The sequence below is a fragment of the Panthera tigris genome, chromosome C2 (assembly GCF_018350195.1).
Source record: "Panthera tigris isolate Pti1 chromosome C2, P.tigris_Pti1_mat1.1, whole genome shotgun sequence".
Classification (NCBI taxonomy): domain Eukaryota; kingdom Metazoa; phylum Chordata; class Mammalia; order Carnivora; family Felidae; genus Panthera; species Panthera tigris.
The window spans coordinates 119,131,203-119,155,834 of NC_056668.1; the positions used below are offsets into that span (position 1 = coordinate 119,131,203).

Genomic DNA, 24,632 nt, shown 5'->3' on the forward strand with positions numbered 1-24,632 from the left:
TTATGAGTGTTTTTAGTTGGAAAGATTCTGCTGCTTGAAATTCAATTCAATCCCCTTGGTCTGACTTGAGGAATACTTACATCTTGTGTTTTTCCCAAAGCCCTCCTCTATGCTCAATTTCCCATAATTAATAGAATATTTAATCCAAAGTAGAATGCCACCCCCACCACTTCCATACCCCAGCTCAGGAGGGATAACAGAGAATAACAGCCCAGAGACAAATGACACATCTGTCTCAGGGTTGCTACTCCTCTGTCCCCAGGAAACATCTAATGTATGTATGGTTTCATGTATCATTTAAAGCTAGGTATACTGGGGGCGCCTGGATGGTTCAGTCAGTTGAACAGCCAACTTTGGCTCAGGTCATGATCTCATGGTTCATGAGTTCGAACCCTGCCTTGGGCTCTGTGCTGACAGCTCAGAGCCTGGGGCCTGCTTTGGATCCTGTGTCTCCCTCTTTCTCTGCCCCTACCCTGCTTGTGCTCAGTCAGTCTCTCTCTCTCTCTCTCTCAAAAATAAATTTTAAAAAATTAAAAAAAAAAAAAAGCTAGGTATACTGATGGCTTAAGAAATAAATCCTGCAGCTAGCCTAGAAGCAGCTGAGAGCCCACTGTGGGTTGGAAACACACAAGAACAGACCAGCTTACCTGCAAGGAGTGTGTGCCTTGGATGTGCTCATGTGATTCTTCAGCAGCATTAACAGAACTCCCAGCTCTGTCAAGGAGGCATAGGGGCAAACAAGGACCTTTCTCTTGTGCTTGGCAAGTAGAGGCATCAGCATGAGCAACAAAACCCTTGTGGATTTCTTAGATCTGTGATTCATGGTTTTTAATACTGTGTATGATGGGAACCTCTTCAGGTTCATCAGGGTACCCAGTGAAAAGCCAAAGTTTGAGCGAATATGCCAGCATTTAGTATAAAATGCAAAAAAAGCAGTTGGCACTGGCTAGGAGAAGCCCAGAGTTGATTATATAGTCTTTTGTTCATGTTTCTCCAAGCATAACTTTTTTAACTCATGACAAGAGAAGAAGGTGCTTCTTAATACTTTTCTTTAGGTTAATCCTGTAAGACCCATGTTTAAAACAAGTAGCAAGGTATACCCCAATATAGGATCCTTTTAATTTTAGAGACTATTACGTCATGGTAATTGTTAGAAGTAGCTCTACTGACACCTAGTCCATCTTCGTCTAGCTGAGGTGGCCCTACCCTTTGGCTTAGATGGCAGAGAAAATTGATTTTGACCAGTATGTTTTTGAATTTCAGGAATAGTCGCTGTTCTTTTCTGTGGAGTCACCCAGGCACATTATACCTACAACAATCTGTCATTGGATTCCAAAACGAGGACTAAACAGGTAAAAGAAAAAATTCACTACAGGCTTTGTCTCTTTTCACAGTGTAATGGTTATGTAGCAAGTCTGCCAATGCACTTGGAAAGAATTTCATTAGCGAAGGAAGAAAGTACGCTTAAGGCTTCATTATAGGTTGGATATTTATAGATTTTTTTTTTCCTCCAGGATAACCATTAACAATTCTCTTGGTAAGCAAAAATATAGTTATAATAGTCTCTCCCTCCTGAGAAATGTGGAACATAGACTGTCAGTCTTGAAGATGAAAGGCCCACAGTCGGTAATAATTCACAGTCACTTACATCTAAAAGCATTATAAAGCATGTGAGACTGGGTAGTTATACAGAGAGAAGGAAATGAAGAAGAATAAGGAAGTAATGTTTGGTCTTTAATTGGGTGCTTTCGCTACTCCGTAAACTCAGCTGCCAGTTGTCACACTAGCGGAATGTAGCTTCCATATGCCAAAAACACATGTGTTTGGATATAGATTCCTTACACAAACATGTGCTGCACAGCCCCTCTGTGCCAAGCACTATGCTAGGTACTAGGAATAAAAGGACGTGGGATATGACCTTGTCTTTAAGATGTTCATTATCAAGTCTGTTGATGAGGGTAAGGACGTGTAATGAACAACTAATTATCCACAGTGTGATATGGACTGTGATAGAAATATCTGTATAGTGTGTTTGGGGAGCATTCAATAGGGCATCATCTTGTAGCTAGAATTGGGAAGGTGAAGAGAAAGTTTCCAGAGATGATATCTGATCTTAAGCTTGAAATACAGATAGAAGTTAATTAGGTAATCATGTGGAACCTAGTAGGGGGTGGGAAGGCAGTATGAAGGGCATTTGAAACCAAAGTTGAGGGTGGACAAAATCTCTGAAGCAGCTGATCAAAGCACTGTAACTAGGGAATGGGGTAAGGCTACAGTGAGGGTTGAAACCATAGATAAAGCCAGAGACCAGTTTATGAAAGGACTTTCATACCTTGTGAAAGAGTGTTTTGACTTTATCCTAGAGGTAATGGGGAGTGGCTTAAACAACAGAAAAGTATTGTCTGAGAAATGTAGAAGTCTAAGATCAAGGTGCCAGCAGGATTATTTCCTTCTAAGGGCCGTAAAGGAGAATCTGTTCTATTCCTCTCTCTTAGCTTCTGGTGGTTTTCTGGCAATCTTTGTTATTCTTTAACTTGTAGACACATCATCTTGATCCCTACCTTCATGTTCACATGACATTTTTCCTAAGAGTATGTCTGTCTCCAAATTTCCCCTTTTTATAAGGACACCAGTCACATTAGATTAGAGGCCCACTTTATTCTGGTATAACCTCATTTTAACTCAACTAATTATATTTTAAATGACCCTATTTCCAAATAAGGTCATTTTCTGAGATATTGGGGGTTAGGACTTCAACATATGAATTTGACGAAGGGTAGGGAGTTGGTGTTGGGGGGGTGGGGGATGGGATTCAGCCCATAACAAGAAGTCACTAATGTATCTTAAGCAAAGTAATTTTAGGATAAGTGGTGTTCCATTTTAGAAACATCACTCTGGCAAAGAAGAGGAGCATGGATCAAATAGCATTTGTATTAGTTACCTTTTGCTGTGTAACAAACAACCATACAACCTAACTTCAGTGGCATTCAAAAAGAAACATTTATTTTGCACACATCTGCAGGATTTAAGTCTAAGGTGGGCTTGGCTGGGGCATGTGCCAGTGCCACCTGTCTGTCATTCTTCTCCTAGCAGAAGAACAAGCCCCAATGTGCAAGTTCATTTCAAGCCTCTGCTTGCATCACATTTCCACATCCTACTGGCCAAAGAAAATCACATGCCTGAGCCCAAGGTCAAGAGACTGAGCAGGTCACCAGCCCACAGTGGGAAAGCACTGCAAGGTTATATGGTAAGGAGTATGGATATAGAGAATAATGAAGAATTGGACCAAAGTATAATCTACCCCAAAATGCAAATGGAGGCAGAGAATCTTCTATAATAAGCTTATCAGTGCTGAAGATATCTGATGTGATATTGGCGCAGTGGGAGTGGGGGAAGCCAAAGTGACATCTTAGCAAAACCTAAATAGGAGTTTTTGAAGACTTACCTTAAAGCTCTCTAAAATAGTTAATTGTTTTCTTCTCTTTCTCTTTTCATGTCCCAAGCTCAGCTGGACCTGACCCTATCTCCTGCCTCCCCAGGGACTCTGCAAGGTCACCCTTCCCCCTCTTACAATCAGAGGAATCATAAAGATACAATTAGAGACATTTTATGGACCCACAGTTTTTAAAAATGAAAAAAAAAAAAATGATACCAATACCTAGAAACTTCCAGTATAGGAATCCTTTTAATTATAGAGACTACTGCATTCCCTAGGGTTTAAAGGGAAATGCCTTGGGCTGGTTTTTCCTGACCTTGTCTGGTTCTCTGAGCATTTGTATTCTGGGGAACTGAACTCTGGTTAGGGACTCGCACTTTTAAGTCATGCTATCTAGACTGCTCAGCAGAACTTCAAAGTTAACTCATCCCATGGCGAGACAGCAACCCAGCACCTAGGGGAGACAAAGCCAAAATCAGTGCCCCACAGACTTCTGTTCTCCTCTGAATGACTTGACAAGCACTCCCTGATGGACTGCCAACATCCTTTCTTACAGTACTCTTCTTTAAGAAAGGGGATTTTTACAAGTTCATTCTTTAACATCCAGGTAATTGCATCCCTCCATCTTTGTTTCCCCCTTTACCTCCTTTCCTGGGTGCCTGATTCATAGTAGAAACTTAATGAATGCCTTCCCTTCCCTTCTCATACCTTTCTTCATTGCTTTTCTCTCAGGATTTGTCATTTTCTACTTATTTTTCTTTCATAATATATGCATATCTAGCATATGTACATATTTTGAACATACATGCATGCACACGCGCACATATTCTCCACCCTAGTGTACAGTCTGAGGTCACCACTTTGAAAGAAATTAACTTCACAGATAAGAAGTTCTTTAATTAACTTCACAGATAAGAAGTTCTTGGCTCCATCTGTAGCAGTGTAGCAAGCGAAGTTCAAACTCCATGTGGGAAACCAATTACAAATTGTAAAGAAAGGCTGAGGCAGGTATTATAGAGGTTACCACTATTTCCTTTCTGAAACAGGGAAAAATTTGTAAAATATTATATGATAATACATGGTTACAGAGAATAATATCTCTTTGTACCTCCCCACACTATTCTCACTGTCAGTGGGAAAAATAGAAGTTGCACAGGCTCTGTGCCTCTGTCCCCAGGACTGTTTAATGGGAACAAGGGAAGTTAATTAGTAAAGTCTAGGGACAATCTGTGAAAATCAACTTTTTATTATAAAATGCAAAAGTGATATGATTTATAAAGGAATTGTATTCATGGACTGTGGCTATATCAGCTAATCAAATAGCTATATCTGGATACAAAGACTTTTAAGAATTATATATCCTTTATAGCTTCAAAAATTATAGTGCCTTTTTAAAATTGCATTTTCACTTTATTTTTTTTTCATTTTCTTTCTTATTTTTCAATATATGAAATTTATTGTCAAATTGGTTTCCATACAACACCCAGTGCTCATCCCAAAAGGTGCCCTCCTCAATACCCATCACCCACCCTCCCCTCCCTCCCACCCCCCATCAACCCTCAGTTTGTTCTCAGTTTTTAAGCATTTTCACTTTAAAATATGTTTTGCAAATTAATTTTCACTCCAACCTATGAAAAACACATGTAACATCTCTATGTGTTAGGCACAAAGCAGCATAATAGAGACATCATTGCTGTTACCCACCATAAAGATTTATATTTCCATAGCAAAGCACTTCCTTTAAGGTATGCACACCTAGCCCTAGAGATAGACAAATACTATAAGCCTGGACTCTTGCCCTAGAAACTGAAAACTACTACAGATGCTCAAGATGGACATGAGCACATAGAAGTCTGTGAGCCTCGAGGTCTCACCCTGAACCATCCAGAAGACTGCGTACAGACCCTATGACACTACCCATACAAATCCCAGCCTGCCTCCCAGCCCTTTCCTCCTTCATGTCCTCACTTGCTAAGCAGACCTGGGAGCTGGTGATCTGGGCCAAACTCCAGGGTGTTTCCAAAGCTCTCTTTACTTTGCCTGAGGCTAACTTGCAAAACCATATACTTCCATACCACTCCCTTTTAACTAGAATTTCTCCTTCCCTTCCTGCAGTTCCCACATAAAAATTATTTTCAACAGATACACAAGAGATATAGTATTAATTGGAATAATTAACATGTATTATGCATTAACATGTATGACATACTTCCCTCATTTACTTTCTACTTACCTTTTTACCTAAAAGGTAGCTTATTTTATTATCACTGACTACCTTCGTTCATTCAAGTAATATTTTCTGAGGGCCTATTTTGTGCCAGCCCCTGTTCAAGGTGATGGGGTACAAGAGTGAACAAAAAAGAATTTCTAGTAGGGGAGATTTTGTTATAATCAGAATAAACAAGCTAAATATATAGTGTGCTTATGACAAGTCATAGGCCAATAATAAAGCAGACAAGGGAGTTAGGAGTGCATGTATGGGAAAACAGGGTTGCAATTTTAGATAGGGTGGTCAGGGAAGGTTGCAATAAGAAAGCAAAACCTGAAAGAAGAAAAAGAGAGAGTTACATGGACATTTGGAATGGAGCTGTCCAGGAACTGAGAACAACAGATACAAAGGCCACCTGGGTCAAATTGACCAATGTGGCTGAGGTAAAGTGGACCAGGGGAAAATATGAAAGACAGTAGCAAAGCAGTGACAAGGAACAGGTCATGGAGAGCCTATACAAGGCAAGGAAACACTGGAGGTTGTTAAGTAAAGGCATGGCATGATAATATTTAAATTTTAAAAGAATGGAGGTGTCATTTATTAGCCAAGGAGCACTGCAAGATAGCAGGTTTGAGAGACAATTGGATGTTGACTTGTTACATTTGAGATGTATATTGGTCAATAAAATGGAGCTATTGAGTACCTTGTTGGACCTAGAATTCTGGAGTTTGGGAGAGAAGTCTGGGTGAGAAGTATAGTTTTCGATGTCATCAGTATAGAGATGATATTAAAAACATGAAACTGGTTATAACTCTTAGATGAGATGTCTAAGAGAGAAATAGAGGAAAGATCAGAAACCAAGTCTTGAGGCACTCCAATGGTAAGACATTGGGAACCAGTAAAGGAGATTGAGAGATAGTAGCCAGTATGGAGAAGGAAAAATCAAGAAAAGTATGGTGTCCTGGAAATCAGATGAAGAGAGTGTCTCAAAAAGGAGCATGATGAATTCAGCCAAATTTTGCTGGATGGCCAAGTAAGATGAAGAGAATGAATGTCATTGAGGATATTGATAAGAGTCATATTGGTAGAGTGTCAGGGTGAAAGCCTAATTATAATAGGTTCAAAAGAGGATGGAAGGAAAGAAATTGGAAACTGCATGTACAGACTTGTTTTTCAAAGGAGTTTTGCTGTGAAAGGGAACAGAGAAATGAGATGATACCTGAAGAGAAACATGACGCCAAAAGAAAAATCTTTTTATTTTTAAGGTGGAAAAATACAGTACTTTTATATGCTGATAGGAATAACACAGAAGGGGCACCTGGGTGGCTCAGTTGGTTAAGCCTGTGACTTCAGCTCAGGTCATGATCTCACAGTTCGTCAGTTCAAGCCCCACACTGGGCTCTGGGCTGACAGCTCAGAGCCTGGAGTCTTCCTCTCTCTCTGCTCCTCCCCTGCTCACACTCTCTCTCTCTCAAAAATAAATAAGCATTAAAAAAAATTAAGGAATAACACAGAAAAGACTGAGTGGAAGAGGCAAACTTTGAACTTATATCTTTTGACTTGTAGTTCAAACTATTTTGCCTATTACTAAATATTCTTTGAATAATAGCTGTGATAGCAGCAACTGTGGGGCTTAGTATCATTTATTCAGTAAACCTTGAATGGATGGATAGATGAATGAGTGAATGAATGCATGAATGTTTGGTAATCTTTATTACACTTTCAGCTAATTCAGGTAATGAGTCATTTATATTTAATTCTTCTTTTATTTTTTTTAAAGTTTATTTATTTTTGAGAGAGACAGAGACAGCATGAATGGGGTAGGGGCAGAGAGAAAGAGGGAGAGAGAAAATCCCAAGCAGCCTCCACACCGCCAGCACAGAGCCTGATGCAGGGCTCAAACTCACAAAACTGTGAGATAATGACCTGAGCCATAACCAAGAATTGGATGCCTAACCAACTGAGCCACCCAGGTGCCCCAGTCTTATATTTAATTCTATAATCTTTGTAAATCTAGCAATTTTAGTGTATATTTATTTATTTATTTATTTATTTATTTATTTATTTATTTATTACTAAAGTACAGGTTGGGGTTGACATAGATTTTCCCATGCATTTATTTTTGAAAACCAGATTCTTTGTCTAGCATTTATGAGCAAACAATGACATATTCATTATAGCACATTCTTTCCAGATGCTTATTTTATTTCCATTACCCCCAGATGATCTTTTGAGTGTTTATCACCATTGAATGGAAAGGCAGCAATGCAAATCCAAATTTAAATTTCCAATTAAAAAAAAAAAAAACAATGATGCCAAATTGGATGTGCTGTGTATGACTTTGTAAGAAAACTCAAGAAAAAGATTTAGAATGTGGGAGAAGCCAGATGATATGGTAGAAAGGAGACTGAGAGTCCAGAATGCTGGAGTTTGCCCCTCATCTCTATGACTAATGGTGGAGGCTTTGGATAATTAATTGAATACCTGTGAGCTTCAGTTTTCTCATTTGTAAAATGGATGATTGAACTATATGACTGGGATTTTTTTTAAATTTTTTTTTTAACGTTTATTCATTTTTGAGACAGACAGAGACAGAGCATGAATGGGGGAAGGTCAGAAAGAGAGGGAGACACAGAATCTGAAATAGGCTCCAGGCTCTGAGCTGTCAGCACAGAGCCCGATGTGGGGCTCGAACTCACGGACCACGAGATCGTGACCTGAGCCGAAGTCGGACGCTTAACCGACTGAGCCACCCAGGCGCCCCAGACTGGGTTTTAAGGATCATGCTCTAAACCTAATAATATTCTGTGACTTGACCTAGAACATAAGATATGCATCTTGTTCCTTCTTTCTAAGAGTGGGCAGAGATCACTTGCTTACAGACTGCAATGCATGGAGATGAGAGGAGAGATCAGAGTTTGCCATTGATCTTGAAGACAAATCATTGGGTAGACCATGTTTAATAAATTGTTGAATCAAATTCAAGGATGAAGTGATCAAAAACCGAAGTCCCTGGTTCATACTGGAGTGAAAAGTTTCATGGAGGGCTGTGTATCTTTTCCTGGAAAGTGATTGTAATGGGTTTTTTAAGACTGTCTATATCCCTGAGGTGGAGAGTACAGAGTTTACCTTGCTACTGCTGAGTCTCAAGATCTTACTGAAGGGCTTTCCGGCTTTTCAATTCAAGCATGGACTGACAGTGAACTATGCACCGCATGATTGTGTGGCAGACACCATGCTAGACACCAAAGAGACAAAGGCAGATAAGACCCAATTCTCATCCTTAGGGGTTCCTAATATAGCAGGGACACACACATGCACACGTACACATGTGTGTGTACACATGCTAGCAAACACATGCACAAACAACAACTCCATGTGACAAATGTTAACACAGAGGGATGTGCAACATGTCATGGGAACCAGAGGATGGAATTGTTTCCTGGAGGCAAGGTGTTCATGGGAAGCTGATTGTGGGTTGGATGTTTGGGTAATTAGAAGATTATCATGCAGATTTCATGGGGGATGAAAGCAAAGAGAAAAGAGTAGGCAAAACCGTAAACTTAAGGAAGAGCTTGACAAGTCCCAGAAACAAAGAGGTAGTGCACTGTGACTGGAGTTGCCTTGGGGAAGTAGGTAGAAGTGTGTTGAGGCTGCTGGTATAAGGCAGGGAGCAGAAAGGAAAGGTTATGAGAGAGAACTGAGAATTAAAATGGAGAGGTGATTTCAGGCAGACCTTTTAGTGTCTGTGCTACATTTAAGAGAACTATATCCTATAAGGCAAATAATTGCTCAAGGCTTTTAAGCATGGAGATGATGATAAAAATCAGATCTGTGCCTTACAAAGATAATGAAGGTAGCATCATGGAGGACATGACATCAATCTATGACATCCATCTCACTGCTCACCACACTTCCTTTTGATAAACTGCTTATATATATAACATCTAAATTTATCTTAACCTTCTGTAGCTCTAGACATATTTTTGTCCTGTTTAACTTCTTCGGATGTTGTGGTCTATATGAAACATTATGGAAATTTACCATTTGATTTTTGCTTTGAACTTAGGAGTTCATTAAATTCTTGCCGAATTAATAAATGAATGAATGAATGAATTATGACCATTAACATTCCAAGATAAAAAATAAAGAGGGGAAACAATATATGCTAATTAATGGTTTTATTTAATTCTGATATGATGCATTAATTTAAATGTAATGAGTTGTAGGCATAAAGCAAATGTCTAGGGTAATCCTGAGATATTGAAAGAAAGATCAAGTACAATTCCATTGCTTGTGTGAATTTCATGGAGTGTGCCTCCACCTTTTTGATTTGCATTACAGTGGTTTTTGATTATGGTTTTATGCAATTTTTCTCCGTCACTTTTAACAAAAGCAGGCACGTTTCATCCCAGTTACCTGTTCCAAGTCACAGTGGAGAGAGAGGGAGAGAGAGAATGTCATAGGCAACAATGCCCCTGCTTCCCTGGCTTCTGAGAAGTAAGATCAAAGATATCTTCATAAAGCATAGAATTGCCTTTTTTATTTTTTTACTCTAATTACCTTTCTTTTGTCAAGATTTCTACCACTTTTCTTCTTCCCTTCATTCAAAGTACCTTTAAAAATACCATCCTAGAAGGGTTGAATTTATAAATGATGGCAAAGTGTTTAAATTTCTCCTTAGCTAAGCTGGTGATTCTTTTCAATGAAACTCATTATATTGTATAAAGGACACTTAGTAGTTCAGCTAATAAGTGTTCTTTTTTAAATGCTAATGAGAGTGGAGCTCCTACATCATGGCAAGAACACGCTGTACTTTCAGTGCCCAGAAAGAATTATTATCTGTGAACCCCTAGTTAAGAAGCCTTACTCCACATCAATGTGCATTATAGTAGAGGTCACAAATGACCATTCGGCACCTTTAGTAGTGGGTACCTTCTGTATGCCAGGTACTGAGGCTCAGGGAGAAATAAAGCTAAGTAAGACATGAACTGTGCTTTCCCTTGAAAACCTTTCATGTAATTTTTTTCTTTGATAAAGCTATAATTGTACTGTAACCTCTCAATTAAATCTTACCAACTCTTTTAACCACACATCTGTGTTTGTTTATCATGGTATATAATTGCAGTTGAATTTTTTAAGTCATAAAATCCAAGAAGTTCAGAGTGAGGTGAGATTATAAAGATAAGCCTTTAAACCCAGAATTTTATTAGAGGAAACTGAATCCCAAGAAAGTTCTATGACTTGGAGAGGTAGAGTCAGTTCTCCAACCCAGGAGCCAACCTGGACATGAATCTGAGCTCAAGGGACATGCACTGCAAGCTAAAAATACCTAGCACTTACCTCTAAAAGCAACTTTTGGTGTATTAGTTTTCTACTGCTGTGTAACAAATCACCCTAAAATTTAGAAACTTAGGACAACAAACTTTTATTATTTCATGTAGTTTCTGAGGGCTCTGAGTCCAGGAGCATCCATCTATCTGGGTAGTTGTAGCTACCAGTCTGTCATGAGGTTGTAGACAAGCTGTTGGCCAAAACTGAAGCATCTAACAGTTGACTGGGTCTGGAGGACCCACTATGAGATGGCTTACTCACATGGCTGTTGGTAAAAGGTTTCAGTTCTTCACTGTGTCATCCAGAGGGCTGTTTGGGTGTCCTCCATGATATAGAAGCTTACTTTTCCCTGATAGAGAGAGGGGGAGAGAGGGGAAGAGAGAGAACAAAAAGTAGAAATGACTTTGATTAACTATCCTCCGAAGTCACACACTGTCACTTTTACCATAATCTGTTTGTTAGAAACAAGTCACTAAGACCAGTACACACTCAATGGAAGGGGAAGTAAGCTCCACCTCTTGAAGGGAGGTGTATGAAAGCATTGTGGACATATTTTAAAACTACCATGGTGCCTGATGACATTTTTGGAAGCCATATTTTGATAATGGTTTCAATTTCTTATGTGGCTGAATTTTTCTACTTCTTCAGTCAACTTTACTTTCCTAATAAACCATTTGTCCTCTCCAGATTTTCAAAATTGTTAATAACAGTTCTTGAACTCTATTGTGCAAGGTACTATAAATACATTTCTCATATCAATTATCCCAATTAATATTCACTGAAAGATCCATGGGGTAAATACCACTCTTAGTCAGATTTTGCAAAGAATAGAGTTGTGCATCATAGCCCATTATTTTTTAATATTGTTTTAATACATCTGATCATGTAACTTTCCTATAGAAAATGACGTGTATGTATTTTCCTCCTTTTTTAATTTATGAAACTGCATATTATACCAATCATTTTAAGAAACAGCTCTTGGATTTACTTATCCATTCCACTATTGTTTCCTCTAATTCATTCTTTTCTCCTTTATCACTATCATTGTCTTGCCTCTCCTTGGGCTTCTCTTCTTCCCTCTTTCCTTTAATAGAGGACTATGAACCTAAGTAAACTTTTTCCTGCTGACCCACCATTCCTCTCATTGCTCTTCTTTTCCTTTCTCAGCTTTAACACTGCCTTGAGAGGGTCTTAATAGGTAGAACCAAGAAAGTTTTTTCATTTTCCACCAAAGTGTTGGTGCTATCACTTCTTCTATCCTATTCTACTCTTTATCTTGTGACAGATATTTTATGCCATTTTGCTACTGTTGGTTTTCTCTTTTTTGAAGATTCATCAGGGGGCACCTGGGTGGCTTAGTCAGTTGAGTGTCCGACTTGGGCTCAGGTCAGGATCTTGCAGTTCGTGACTTCGAGCCCTGTGTCGGACTCTGTGCTGACAGCTCAGAGCCTGGAGCCTGTTTCAGATTCTGTGTCTCCCTCTCTCTGCTCATGCTCTGTCTCTCTCTATCTCTCATAAATGAATAAAAATTTTTAAAAAAAAGATTCATCAGTATTCCATGTAGCTAAGAGTAATTGGGTATTGTTAGTTATTTTCTTCTGCTTCTTCATCATCATTGTGAAAGGCTCTGTATTAGATTCATCTACCAGGACTATCTTTATCTTTACCCAACAGGCAGTATCTTTGTGGCCATATTAATTTGCCTTTAAATTTCTTGCCAACAAGATTTCAAAGCTTTCTTACACTTTGTCTTTCTCAACTTCCAAAACTCCAAGAAAATATATTTATTTCATTCAGCTTTTTCCTAAAATTTAACTTTCTTTATTACATTTTCCCCAAACTAATGGCTTTGTATTATTTTTCATTATGTGGAGGCTTAGCTCCTCAGAGAGATAATCCTCTCTCCCTCTCTCTTGTTCTCATTCTTTCTCTTTGTCTCACTCTTTTTTTCTCTCTCATTCTTTTTCCTTTAGAAAACAAAACCAAATACCATCATTATTACTCAAATATCAACATATAAATATATATGATCCATGTCCTTCTATGTATGGGTCTGATTCAATGCATCATGGAAAAATTTATCTGAATAGGATTTAAAAGATCAGCTGGCTTGGTCCTTGCTTTAATGACATTCAAGACAGATGGTTGCTCATTATTACCTTAAAATTTCTAAGGATTGCAATGGCATTACCCCCTTGAATAGCCCATTATAGTTTTATTACCCTGCTTGATAGGTACAGGTATGAAGGGTTTCAGTCTCATAATGGCATTTTGGGATGATAAATGGAAATTACTGTAATTTTTCTACTCATTTTAATTAAATTTTATTGATGCAGCACAGAAAACATCAAGGCTGAATATGTGTGCTGGAGTGTGTGTTTGCTAAAGAATGTTGCCAAATTTAAGGATGTCATTTCCTTGATGGTCTTGAAAGATGCAGCAAATGGATTTAATAAAATGTTAAGTCTTTGTGCAATTCCTTCAGAAGAGAAATTGAATTGCTTCTGGAGGCACAGCTCAAAAATCCAAAAAAATTCCATCAGTGGAGATATGATATAGAACCTTGATTAAGGTACCTGAAAGGGAAACCTAATAAATGATAATAAGAATTTGGTTTTAGCAAAGTCACTTAACGCAATTGTTCTGGGTTATATTGAGAAAGAACTTGATTGGAATCAGCAGTGACCAATCTGTTCTTAAGGAAGAAGAGAATGTCCCTTATAATGGACCTGCTTTAGCAGTGAACATCCAGGTAACAAGTTATTTCTGATGTATTTGTCCACTGGTTCCAGGCAGTTAAAAAATTATGCTTTATAACATATTTATTTTCCCTTTTTTTATGTGCTTTGCTCCATTCAAATTAAAATTTCAAGGGCAAATTTGAGGGACAAAGATATTGATCAAAACTAAAGGAATTATTCTGTTGGGAGAGAATATCTAATCTTTTCTCAGTCATTGCAGGTAACTGGATTTGCACAACTCTTCTCTTTCCCAGAGATCTGTGAAAATGTGGTCGTTGGGACTCAGATCTGGAGACAATGTTATTTTTGGTTTCTAGGACTATGGCTTCATACCTCAGCACTTATCATCCTGCATCTTATTTTTCCATTCTAAAGATGTTATTCTGATGGTAACATAGGGCCAGCCAAGGTAGAAGATCTCTTGGGCCAACCAGAAACAGAGAGACAGAGAGGGGCTCGCAGCTAGTGCGAGTGGGACAAGAACCAGAACCAGTGAGTTTCAGAATTCTGACTTCTGACACAGCAGGTTTCTGGATGGTTAATGTAAAGTTCTGTGAGTAGCCCCCCAGGGTCTTCCCTAGGGCCACAAAGCAAACTTATAGCTTAACTTTTTATGTCCTTATGCAGGTGTTCTCAAATGGTGGTCTGCAGGCTGGTGTTATAATAATTCAGTTTTATGACAGTGCCTGTACTCATTTCTAGCATAAATTAATAATTTATACTGCCCTCTTAGGGAAAACACCACTATTATTCCCTTTGTGCTGATTTATTGTTTGGTTTGGGGCTTGCTTTTATAGTACCAAGTTGGGACAGGTGGTGTACAGGAGTCTTTTGTTTCATCCAAGTATTTTAGAGACTAAAAGAGTTTTAGGTCATCTAACCTTCCAGGGAAAAGTAGTCTGATTTTAAAGGGAACCTTTCTTCCCCATTTGGCCTTACTGAATGTTTCATGTAATGGTTGGACTATTGCCAGGACTTAGATACATGGGCCTGTGGAATAAGGCAAAAACATTCATGGAGGGTATTCCCTATTTTCCCGGAAGAAAACACTTTATTAAAGGCTCTAGAATGTTTTTAGGCACTAACACACGTGTTTAGCCCTGGTTTTAATTTGCCCAAGATCCAGGCAATCCAAGGGAAGGAGCTTGAACTTTATCTGTAATTGGAATTTAGGCATGTAGTGATATATATGTGAGGAAAAGGATAAAGAAAGAAGTTAAACATAGAGAGAAATAAGTAAACCTTTAATAAAGAAGACATCTGATGTATCCTGAGGGTCAGCATCTTCTTGTGCCACCCTGTAGAAATAAACGTGGCCCTCCAAAGCCACTCACCTGCTGGCATGCCTGCACTCTGAGGGGGAGAGCACTAATTGTAAAATGGGGGGTGGCAACATTGTTTTACTGCTGGGATCCTCCTCTTTGTTCAGAATGTTGAGTGGCAAACTAGAAATAATTTAAGCAGGTATCCAAGCAACTCTACTAGACCATCTCTAGAAGAAGTAGGCATAGGAAAATGAAGTCCTCTTCTACTGATTGGAGAGAGAAGTAAGGGGCAGAGACTAGGAATCAGGCAGGAATAGAGCTTAAGGTGTACCAGTGTCAGGTGCCGCAAGGAGTGAGGCAGTCCTAGACTTGCAGACTACAGGTGGTGCAATGTGGGCAGCAGTGGAGAGAATGGTCAGCAGCTTGGAATAAAGCAAGAATAGGTCAGTGTAAGTAGTGTCAGGATGGCTTAGTAGAAAAACCATATGGGCAGCCAGAGCTGAGGCATGGTAAGCTCTAGACTCTGATCCTATGAACCACCCCTGCTCCCTCCTGTTAGAAGCTCCCAGAGAAGTAATTCTCAATTCTGGTGCCCATCGGAATCACTAAGGAGATTTCAAAAATCCCAGATGCCTGATCCCCATGCCCAAGAGTTCTGACTTACTTACCCTGTGGTGGGGCCTGAGTTGCAATATTTTTAAAATTCTACCTAAGTGATTCTAATGAGTGGCCAAAATTAAGAGCCTGGAAAGATACTGGATACAGTAGGACTGAGGTTCTGTCATTTGACAGGTGAGGGTTTTGATCCAGCAGATTGGAGCCGCCCAAGTAGCGACATGTGTGAACCACATGCTGCTGGGCCTGGGGCACTGATTCTCCAACCAGGCTGCACACTAGAATCACCCAGGGAGTTGTCAAAATCATGATGCCTCCCCCAGGGATAATGACTTAATTGGCATGGGGTGCAGCCTGGGCAGCCGAAATGTTCAAACCTCCTTGGCTGCTTCTAATTTGCAGCCATACTTAAGAATCAGTGACCTAGGGGACATTGAAGTCACCCATGAAACTCCTGTTTGGGATTCCCATAAATATTTAAGAGAAAAGGAAACTCTGGAAGGGATTTTATATTCTGTGTGAGGATGTAGAGGCTTAGGGACATCAAAATTTGTATGTCTGTATAAATAACTTCATATTTGCAAGTAGGACGTTTTGGAGATGTCACCCAAATAAGTGTTTCCACAGTTCATAGATCTCAGTAGGCAGTCACACTGCCCAAATTAAAAAGACCAACTGACAGATTCTCTGATAGGGTGACTTGCTCACCCATCTGAAGCAAACAAATGGAGGTTTCACTTTAAGATTCAGACTCATTATAGCAATCACAGCATATAAAACTGTTACACTGCATAAAAAATGGAACTCCAACCGGAATGAGTTAAGGGTTTCTACTTCCACTTATTCAATCCTTAACTTAGTAGAATGCAGAGTTAATTAGTACTTATTGAATATCTAATAGCTGCCAATCTAAAGCAGTTTGGTGAAAATTATTACATTTAATCTTCATGACAACAACTAGTGAGTTAGGTCTTATTAGCAGCTATTTTACTGAGCAGGAAACTAGGACACAGAGGGGGTAAGTAACATACGTGGGATCACAGAGCAAATAGGTAGGGATGGGGAAAATGAGAGTGGTACACACTTCAAACCTAGTTCCTTTCTCACCTCTCCAAACTTCCTTTCTTCCATCTCTAGTTACTGACTTAAAAGTATCTCACAACTTAGTTCTCATTTACCAGTTTCAGTTTCACATGACAATTATTATAGGATGAATTTCATAAAATACATTTGGAAAGTTTCTAAGTATAGGATCTATATAAATCTGGACTTACCTATACTATCCTCTACTACAGGTAATTCTAGGAAAGAGAAATTTTTCCCACTTTTTCTCCACCTAAAATTGTTTGGAGCCCCAATAAAAAAACATCTTCTTAGACTCAATGCTCTTGAGTCTAAGAGTCTAAGAGTCTAAAATCAATCTCTAACTTCATCAGCTGAGGAGGTGGTGTTTCTTAACTGTCAATGATTCTAATTAATGTACACTATTGAGTATAAATTAGAAGAACACTTACCATGTCTGTTCCCCAGAATTATGGCTAAGGCACTCTGACAATTTTTCAGAATTGTGCAAAAGAAAAGTGAAATGTTTCTACATAATAAATGTGTAGAGAAGAATCAAATATGTGTGTAAAGTTATAATCTATGTGTAAATGTTACACATGTTTGTATTAGAAATTTCAGATTCTTTTACATTCTCAAAAGCTTTCAACTTAGAACACCTTATTCTATTCACTGAATCCCTCCCCAAAGAACACATTTGCATCATAAGTCATAAGTGCTTCAAAAGTTCACATCACCACGAGGAACATATTCAACTACTTAGAAAAACAGAAAATCCTGTATCCAAAAGCATATGTTAATACTTAATTTTAAGCAAGTAATGCAATGTTTTTCAGAGTTAAACAGAAAAATAGATGTAAATTCACTGACAGTGTTCAACTGGACATGAAAATATACCACCCGGAATCAATGGCAGGAAGTGATAGAATTGAACCAGACTCTAGGTTTCTGCTTTTAACATGAATCTTTTTGTTCAGAAACAATATGTACTCATGGATTTTGTGATGTAGAAAGTATCCCAATTTCCATAACAAAATGCTGAAGTGTTTTCAACTGTCTAAGAAATGCTCCAGTCTGTATGTTTATCAATAGCTTAATTTTACTTTGACTTGAATGTATATATATATATATGCCTTCTCAGCACTTTAAGTGCTTTTAAGTTATTCTTTTCTAAATATTTTCCTTGCTTATGATTTATTATTACGATTTAAGTGGTAACCTTCAGGATTTAGGCTTCAGATCTGCTTTGAAAAGAGACACAGTTTCATTTCTATTGTTCACCCAAATATTCTAATGATTTATGTGATCAAAGGTACTTTTTTATCACTATTTTAAAAGGCCTCAACCTAGGAATTCTATTTGAAAAGAAAATGCTTGATTTTAAATTACATCAGAAGCTTCAGCTTATGCTACAGGACACAAAAAATGACTGATTTATAAGCTTTTTTTTTTTTTTTAAGTAAAATGTTAGGTATACTGTTAGTTTCTCAGTGAAACAGGTTGCAATTCAAAGAGAACCATAAGCCAAGTATGTTTTTCTGATCCATACAAACTGATGGATTTTCTGATCCATTCAAACTCTTCTACCAATTTCCAGATGTCAAGCCAAGCAACTGCTAGGGTCGATAAAAAAACACTTATATGTACTATGTTGGTCAGCACATAAGACTTAGGAGGGTGCCAGGCCCCCCAGCTCTGCCCTGCCACCACCTTGTGAGTATAAACCCAAGCTTTGTGGACCAAAAGAGTCTGGGGCCTCTGAATGCCCTGAAGCTTAACATGAGCCAATGGTCTACCTATTAAATCAGGCCCACCACTTGCATTCAAAAGCATCAATGCCTGACCCTGGGGAGGAGCATTTCCATGGTTCTGTAAGAAGTGCCTAATGCAGTAGGCTCTGGGAGAGAGTGATTGCCACAGGAATATGAGACTTCATGGTGGCCGTGCTGAGAAAACCAGTATATACAATTCACATTTTTATAGTCAAAGTTCATAAAGTCACACTTTACCTTTCACATTTTGACCTTGATGAACATAGAGATGATTTGATTTGTGGCTCTGCTGGACAGAAGTTACACACCATTTAAAAATCATTTGAGGGGGTGCCTAGGTGGCTCAGTCTGTTAAATGTCCAGTTCTGGGTTTCGGCTCAGAGTTGGTGCATTGGTGGGTTTGAGACCCGCATCGGGCTCTGTGCTGACAGCAAGGAGCCTGCTTGGGATTCTTTCTTTGTCCTTCTCTCTGTATCTTCCCTGCTGGCTCACTCTCTCTCTCTCTCAAAATAAATAAACTTTTTTAAAAAAAAAAATAATTTTAGAATTTAAAAACTTTAAAAGCACCAATAAGTAATTTTTGTGTTCCTTTGACTTCCAGATTTACCTGATTCTTGAAATATTACCATCTTTTAATTACTATGAGCTTTGGTGTTGTGTTTCAAAATTATCTGATAGCTGATTTAATTTTCAATGTGTAAAATATGGGCTTTTTTCCCCATGAACAGAACCGTTTTGTTTGTTTTTTTCAGGTGAAATCTGGGCAAGGCAATTATTACACTCACTTTTTACTGTGTGAAATCTTTAATAACAAAAGCTTTTGCCACAGCTTTGAGAATTGTTACAACTAGCAGTATATGACTCACTTTCTTCATAGCTGCTTATGTTAGGAATTGCATTATATTTTAGACAATAGGTTAGGTGGACTAAACCCAGACATTTATTGCATTGCAGGAGAGATCTACATTATTATTTTTGAAAAATATGCATAATAGCTCTTCATAAATGTTCACCTCATTAACAAAGAAATGCCATTTCCCGTTAGCTACAAAGACCTTTCCCTGACAGAGGCACATTTGCTGCAAATGGTCTGTTTGAATTCTTTTTCTCCCTCTCTTGGATACATTTTTTAAATGCCTCTACCTCCAAAAGATTCAAAGATATATGGTATTTAAAGATGCAAGGTTTTTTCTTCATGGTTATGCATCAGTAACACAACAAAGGTCAGCTTTGCTATGTTTTGCATATGGTGTGCTCATACATCTACTTCTATCTGATTAGCCTCACTCACTGCCTTTTCCCAGATTTCAGTGTATTTGTCCTTTTCAAAGCATCTTCTGCTGGGTTGGATCCCTGACTTTTTTGAATTATTAACACCTGGCACAATGCTGCCCAGAAGTGAGAAAATAAAAGTGCCAAATTATCCTGTGTATCTCGAGGTCAGTCTATACACAACCTTGGCACCTGGGAAGTAAGGGCAGGTAGTGGACAAGAACGGGACATGGGCTCTCAGCTTCGGTCTGCTTCTGCACTTGTGCTGTTTCCCTACACAAAAGATTCTTCTCTTTTACTTTTTACTATTTTAAAGCTTTTTTTAAATTTTATTAAAAAAACTTTTTAATGTTTATTTTTTTGAGAGACAGAGAGAGAGAGAGAAAGAGAGAGCATGAGTAGGGGAGGGGCAGACACAGAATCCAAAACAGGCTTCAGGCTCAGAGCTGTCAACAGAGCCTGACACGGGGCTTGAACTCAGGAACCTTGAGATCATGACCTGAGCCAAAGTCAGACACTCAACTGCCTGAGCCACCCCGTCGTCCCTTTAAAGCTTTTTTTTTTAAATTTACTATGTCATAGGTGATTTTCCAAGCCATGATATAGATATACTGCATTAAAATGAAACTCTTTGGTATATGCTAACAACAACCTACATCATTTGGTCTTGTTTTTCCTACCATTTCTCATCATTTACACCCACACACTGTATTTTATAGAGTTAGGCTATAAAGAGGAGATGAGAAGGACTCAGTAAAGAAAGGTTTGTGTAGACTGCCTCTTTTCTAAAGATTTTGAAGACAAGCTTCCCACATATGATGTCTTCCCTGGTTTAGTGCACCTTCCAGCAAGAGGATGGACTGTGGACTGTTTGTGGTTTCAGCTCCTCTATATCCTCTGGTTTCAGCTCCTGCATATCCTCATCTGAGTCCCTGTCCCCAAAGGCATGAACAGGTGCTCTTAGTACTCTTTTGAGGATAACTCAAATAAATAAAACTCAGCGGAATTCACTACAGGCTCTAGAGTGTTAGGGGCAGAGACCAGGAAAGAAGAAGTTTGGGGATTGTGGTTTGCTTTCTTGCCAAGAGAGCATTCAAAATCTCAAGAGCTGAGTGGGACCAGGATGCCCAAGGGGAGGCATGAGGGTCAGGTGAATCAAGTTCATTCGTGAATGGAGGTAATTTTAGCTTCTACTTCACAACACCGGGATAATAGTACTCATACCGTAACAGTACTCACCAAATAGCTATTGATGAATGAATAGGATTGTTGTGAGGATCAAATTAGCTTGTACCCATTTGTTTTTACAGGGTGTTTGTGGCACTATATGCATGTTAGGTTTTGTTTTGGTTGTTTTGTTTTGTTTTGTTTTGTTTTGTTTTGTTTTGTTTTTGAGTGCTAGAATTGGGGCTTATAATTACATCTTGCAGCTTAAGCTTCTGGTCTACAATGGGATTATCTTATTCCATTAAATCAAATTTAAAATGCTAAAAGAAGACAGGTTGACCTAGGCAAATCCTGAATCACGTTATGGTAATTTTTCAATGAATTTAGTTAGAGTAGCTACCAAACTGAAGGTGGTTAGATGAGAAAACATATAGTGAATAACACTCTTCTTAATGGAGTAATGAGAAGCCAGCTCTGCCCTTTAGACAGCTATCTGGTCTGATTCTTCTGTCCCTTTTTTATGCATTGCAACAACTATTTGGATAGCGTTTTTGAGATTTTTGGTGGACTTGAGGAAATGTGTGAGCACTTTTTCATCTGGTCATTAAGGAGAAGGCTTGACTAGATAATATAACTTGAATATTTTACTAATCATGATAATTCACTAGCTTATTCACCACTTGTAGTTTATTAGCCTCAACTTTCTCAATTCCTTGAAGGCAGGTATTTATTCTCTTCCACTCACACAGTTCATGTTACCAACTCAATAAACACAGACTGCAATGCACCATAAATCTGAAGTGCAGCTGCCTTTCTGAGTTCTAAGATTAGGTGATGTTCCAGTTAGACTGCAGGCGAGCATGACTCCAGGTTTACACTCCTCTATCCTGGAGTTGGGCGATGGGCAGTCATCTTTTCCCCTTATTGGCAAGTCAAAACAAAGTAGGGCACACCTTGGACAGACTTTTCTTTTGCCAAATTCCTAGAAATACAGCATCAGGTATAGTTTACAATCTTTCTAGTCTCCTGCTTGTGAAGTCTTCACTTTTTAATCTACATATCAACAACTTTATGTAGTGTAGTACTTTATAAATACCATACAATTTTATCTGAATATAAAGTGCTTTATAAAATGCTATGATTTTTCAGTCTCTCCCTAGAAACCAGTAACATTCGTAGGTCTCAGAGTCCTTGGAATTGAAGGCTATGACTTCTGTCTTCTTCTCTTCGTTAAAGTTTACTTTAACTTTTCTTAGGAGTTAAATATCCCTGCTCTAATGTGTTCATCTCACCCAAATATAAAAGTATCCAACAACAGCATTGGATACTAACAAAATCCATTCACAGATCTTGTCATAGGATGATACTCCCTAAACAAAACAAACAAAAGGTCATAATGCCCTTGTTTTGTCTAAACCTCTGAGGAGGCTGACATGTCAAAAACAATTAAAACTTCTTTTTAGTAGAAATGGGGCCAAAATGCTTCAGATGAATTAAGAAATTCTCTGTCTTTTTCAAAAGCCAAGATGAATTTGGACTGCATCTCCTTCTTGTGTTTTTATACAATAAAATTTTTTCATTTATGTTATGTGTGTGTGTGTGTGTGTGTGTGTGTGTGTGTGTGTGTATTTGTTTGTTTTTTAACTATCTCAGTGTTGTGGTTCAGGCCATAAGATGCTAACTTCTTTCCAGAAAGGCATTTGCCACCCTAAAATAAGATGCTGTGATTCCTGCTCAAGAAGCTTGGCTGAGTCTCTGAACCTCAACGAGTTAGATTATCCAGGAGTCTGTGCACCTCGTTTCCAAAGTCTGTCTCCTCCCTCCATGGTCTTGGCTTGCTCCTTCTCATCTTTAAGACGCATATGTTCTCCTTCGGGCTTTTTTTCTTTCTTTCGTTTTCTTTAGAGTTAAGGTTCTTGCTGGCTTCATATTTCTGTCTTGTTGATTCTCCTGACTTATGAGTCATAAAGATCAACCAAAGTAAAGTTAATAAACTCCTTATTTATGAAATAGTCCAATGCCTGGTACACAGTCTGCTTAAGAAATATTTGTTGTCTTTTCTTTCTTTTGATCTGGAGGGACAAAAAAAAATCTAGAGGGAAGTTAAAGTATAGAAGTCGCCTTATACTACTTAGCCCCTTTATAGCCATTTAGGACTTTCTACAAAGTTAGATCGTATGAAATTGCTACTAGTTGATGGTTTGGGCCTACAAAAATGGCCAATTCATATGATTAAATCAATATTGTGCTGCTAAGCAGTGGATGTTCTATTTGTAAAGAGTTCTCACACTCGTTAGTAGGGTAATCAGCCAACAGTTTTCCCAGTAATAAGGGGATCCTAGGATATGGGACTTTCAGTGCTAAAACAGAAAAAGATCCCAGAAAAGTGATACTAGTTGGTCACCCTCTTAATTACATGGTAGTAAAATTCTGCTTTCTATGCTTTATTATTTCTTAAATGCATAAAGAAAAAATGTCTTAAACATCATAATAATATAATAACTAGTAAGATTTATAGAAGACCTACCATGTGCAGACACCTGAATTAATTTGTTTAATTCTTCCAATAATTAATTCTATGAGGTAGGTACTAATCTGTCTCCATTTTACCAGTGGAGATTAAAAGGAGCAAGAAAAGCAAAGTAAACTGACCAAGGTCACAGAGCCTGCAGCACAGAGAAGGAAGATGAACAAAAGGAACCTGGGTCTAAATTAGTGGTCAAAAGAGGAATACTAACTCTCCCCTCCCTTGAGTGTCTATATTTTCTACAAAGCCTGCCCATGGACATGATCCTGGAGGAAAAGAAATGGAAATAGTTTTCTCTATCTCTCTCTGGCTTTAGTCTTCTTCCTTCTCCTCCTGCTCCCATGCCCTGAGTATCTAGCTTTGTTGTAGCCAGTTAGCCTTGGCCATGCCTCAGCCTGGCCCCAGCCTGGTGACATTCCTCTCCCCTTGTTCCAGGTACACACTGCCCAGCTCTTGACATGAGGTGCCATTCTCTTTCCTGCTAAGCCTGTCCCACAGGCTAGACCTATGGTGCCTGGACCACAACTCCCCACAAAACAATTTCATCTATGGCCCCCTCCATTCCTTGGTTCTGCCCTCACTGGAGGTCCAGAGAGGCAAAAAGTTAAGAATTGGGAGGTGGGCATGTTGCTAGATCTTAGAAGGTCTTGAGTCTTGAATGTCACGCGAAGGAAGCGGTTTGGTTTTTATTTGATAGACAATAAGAACCCAGCTAAGGTTCATAAGCTGTGACATGACTACATCTGTGTTTTAGAAAGATAAGATGGAAGATGGACTGACGCAGGGAGTCCATGGGATTGTCTTTATTACATGAGAGCTTATATTTGTCAATTCTGAGTCAGTACTGCTAAACACATACTGTGTGGCACCAAGACATCTACTCAAATTAAGTGGAAAAAAATCAACCTAATCTAGTTACTTCAGCTTTGTGATGTTTTCTGATTTTTACTTTTATGAACCAATAGAAAACTCTAGCCACACACACACACACACAGTCACCCATCAATTAAACATTTTAGTCATGTGTTGGAGCTTACTATACTCCAATACAGCAAATGTGTTTAGTTAAAATGATAATTTATTAATCTAATGGTAAAGACTAGAAAGAAGCAGCTGGAATACCTTACATGTTATCTGTGAAAAATGGTTTAAAAATGGCAATATTAAATCTATGAAAGAGAAATACAGGTGCTGAAATTTGTTATCAAGCTATCTTATCACTGTTCACTATA

General features: G+C 38.5%; 1 protein-coding gene across 21 annotated transcripts in view; it reads left to right on the top strand.

Annotated features, from left to right (window-relative positions):
- Nucleotides 1–24,632, top strand: part of SLC9A9 (solute carrier family 9 member A9) — a 763,188-nt gene that overhangs the window by 413,880 nt on the left and 324,676 nt on the right. For all 21 annotated transcript variants that reach the window (XR_006222104.1, XR_006222105.1, XR_006222099.1 and 18 more), the window contains one exon: nt 1,264–1,352. Coding sequence is in view for 13 of the 21 variants with exons in the window: in XM_042998717.1 (XP_042854651.1) it covers nt 1,264–1,352 (89 nt within the window). In the remaining 8 variants the exon portion in view is untranslated. The remainder of the gene's footprint in view (nt 1–1,263; nt 1,353–24,632) is intronic.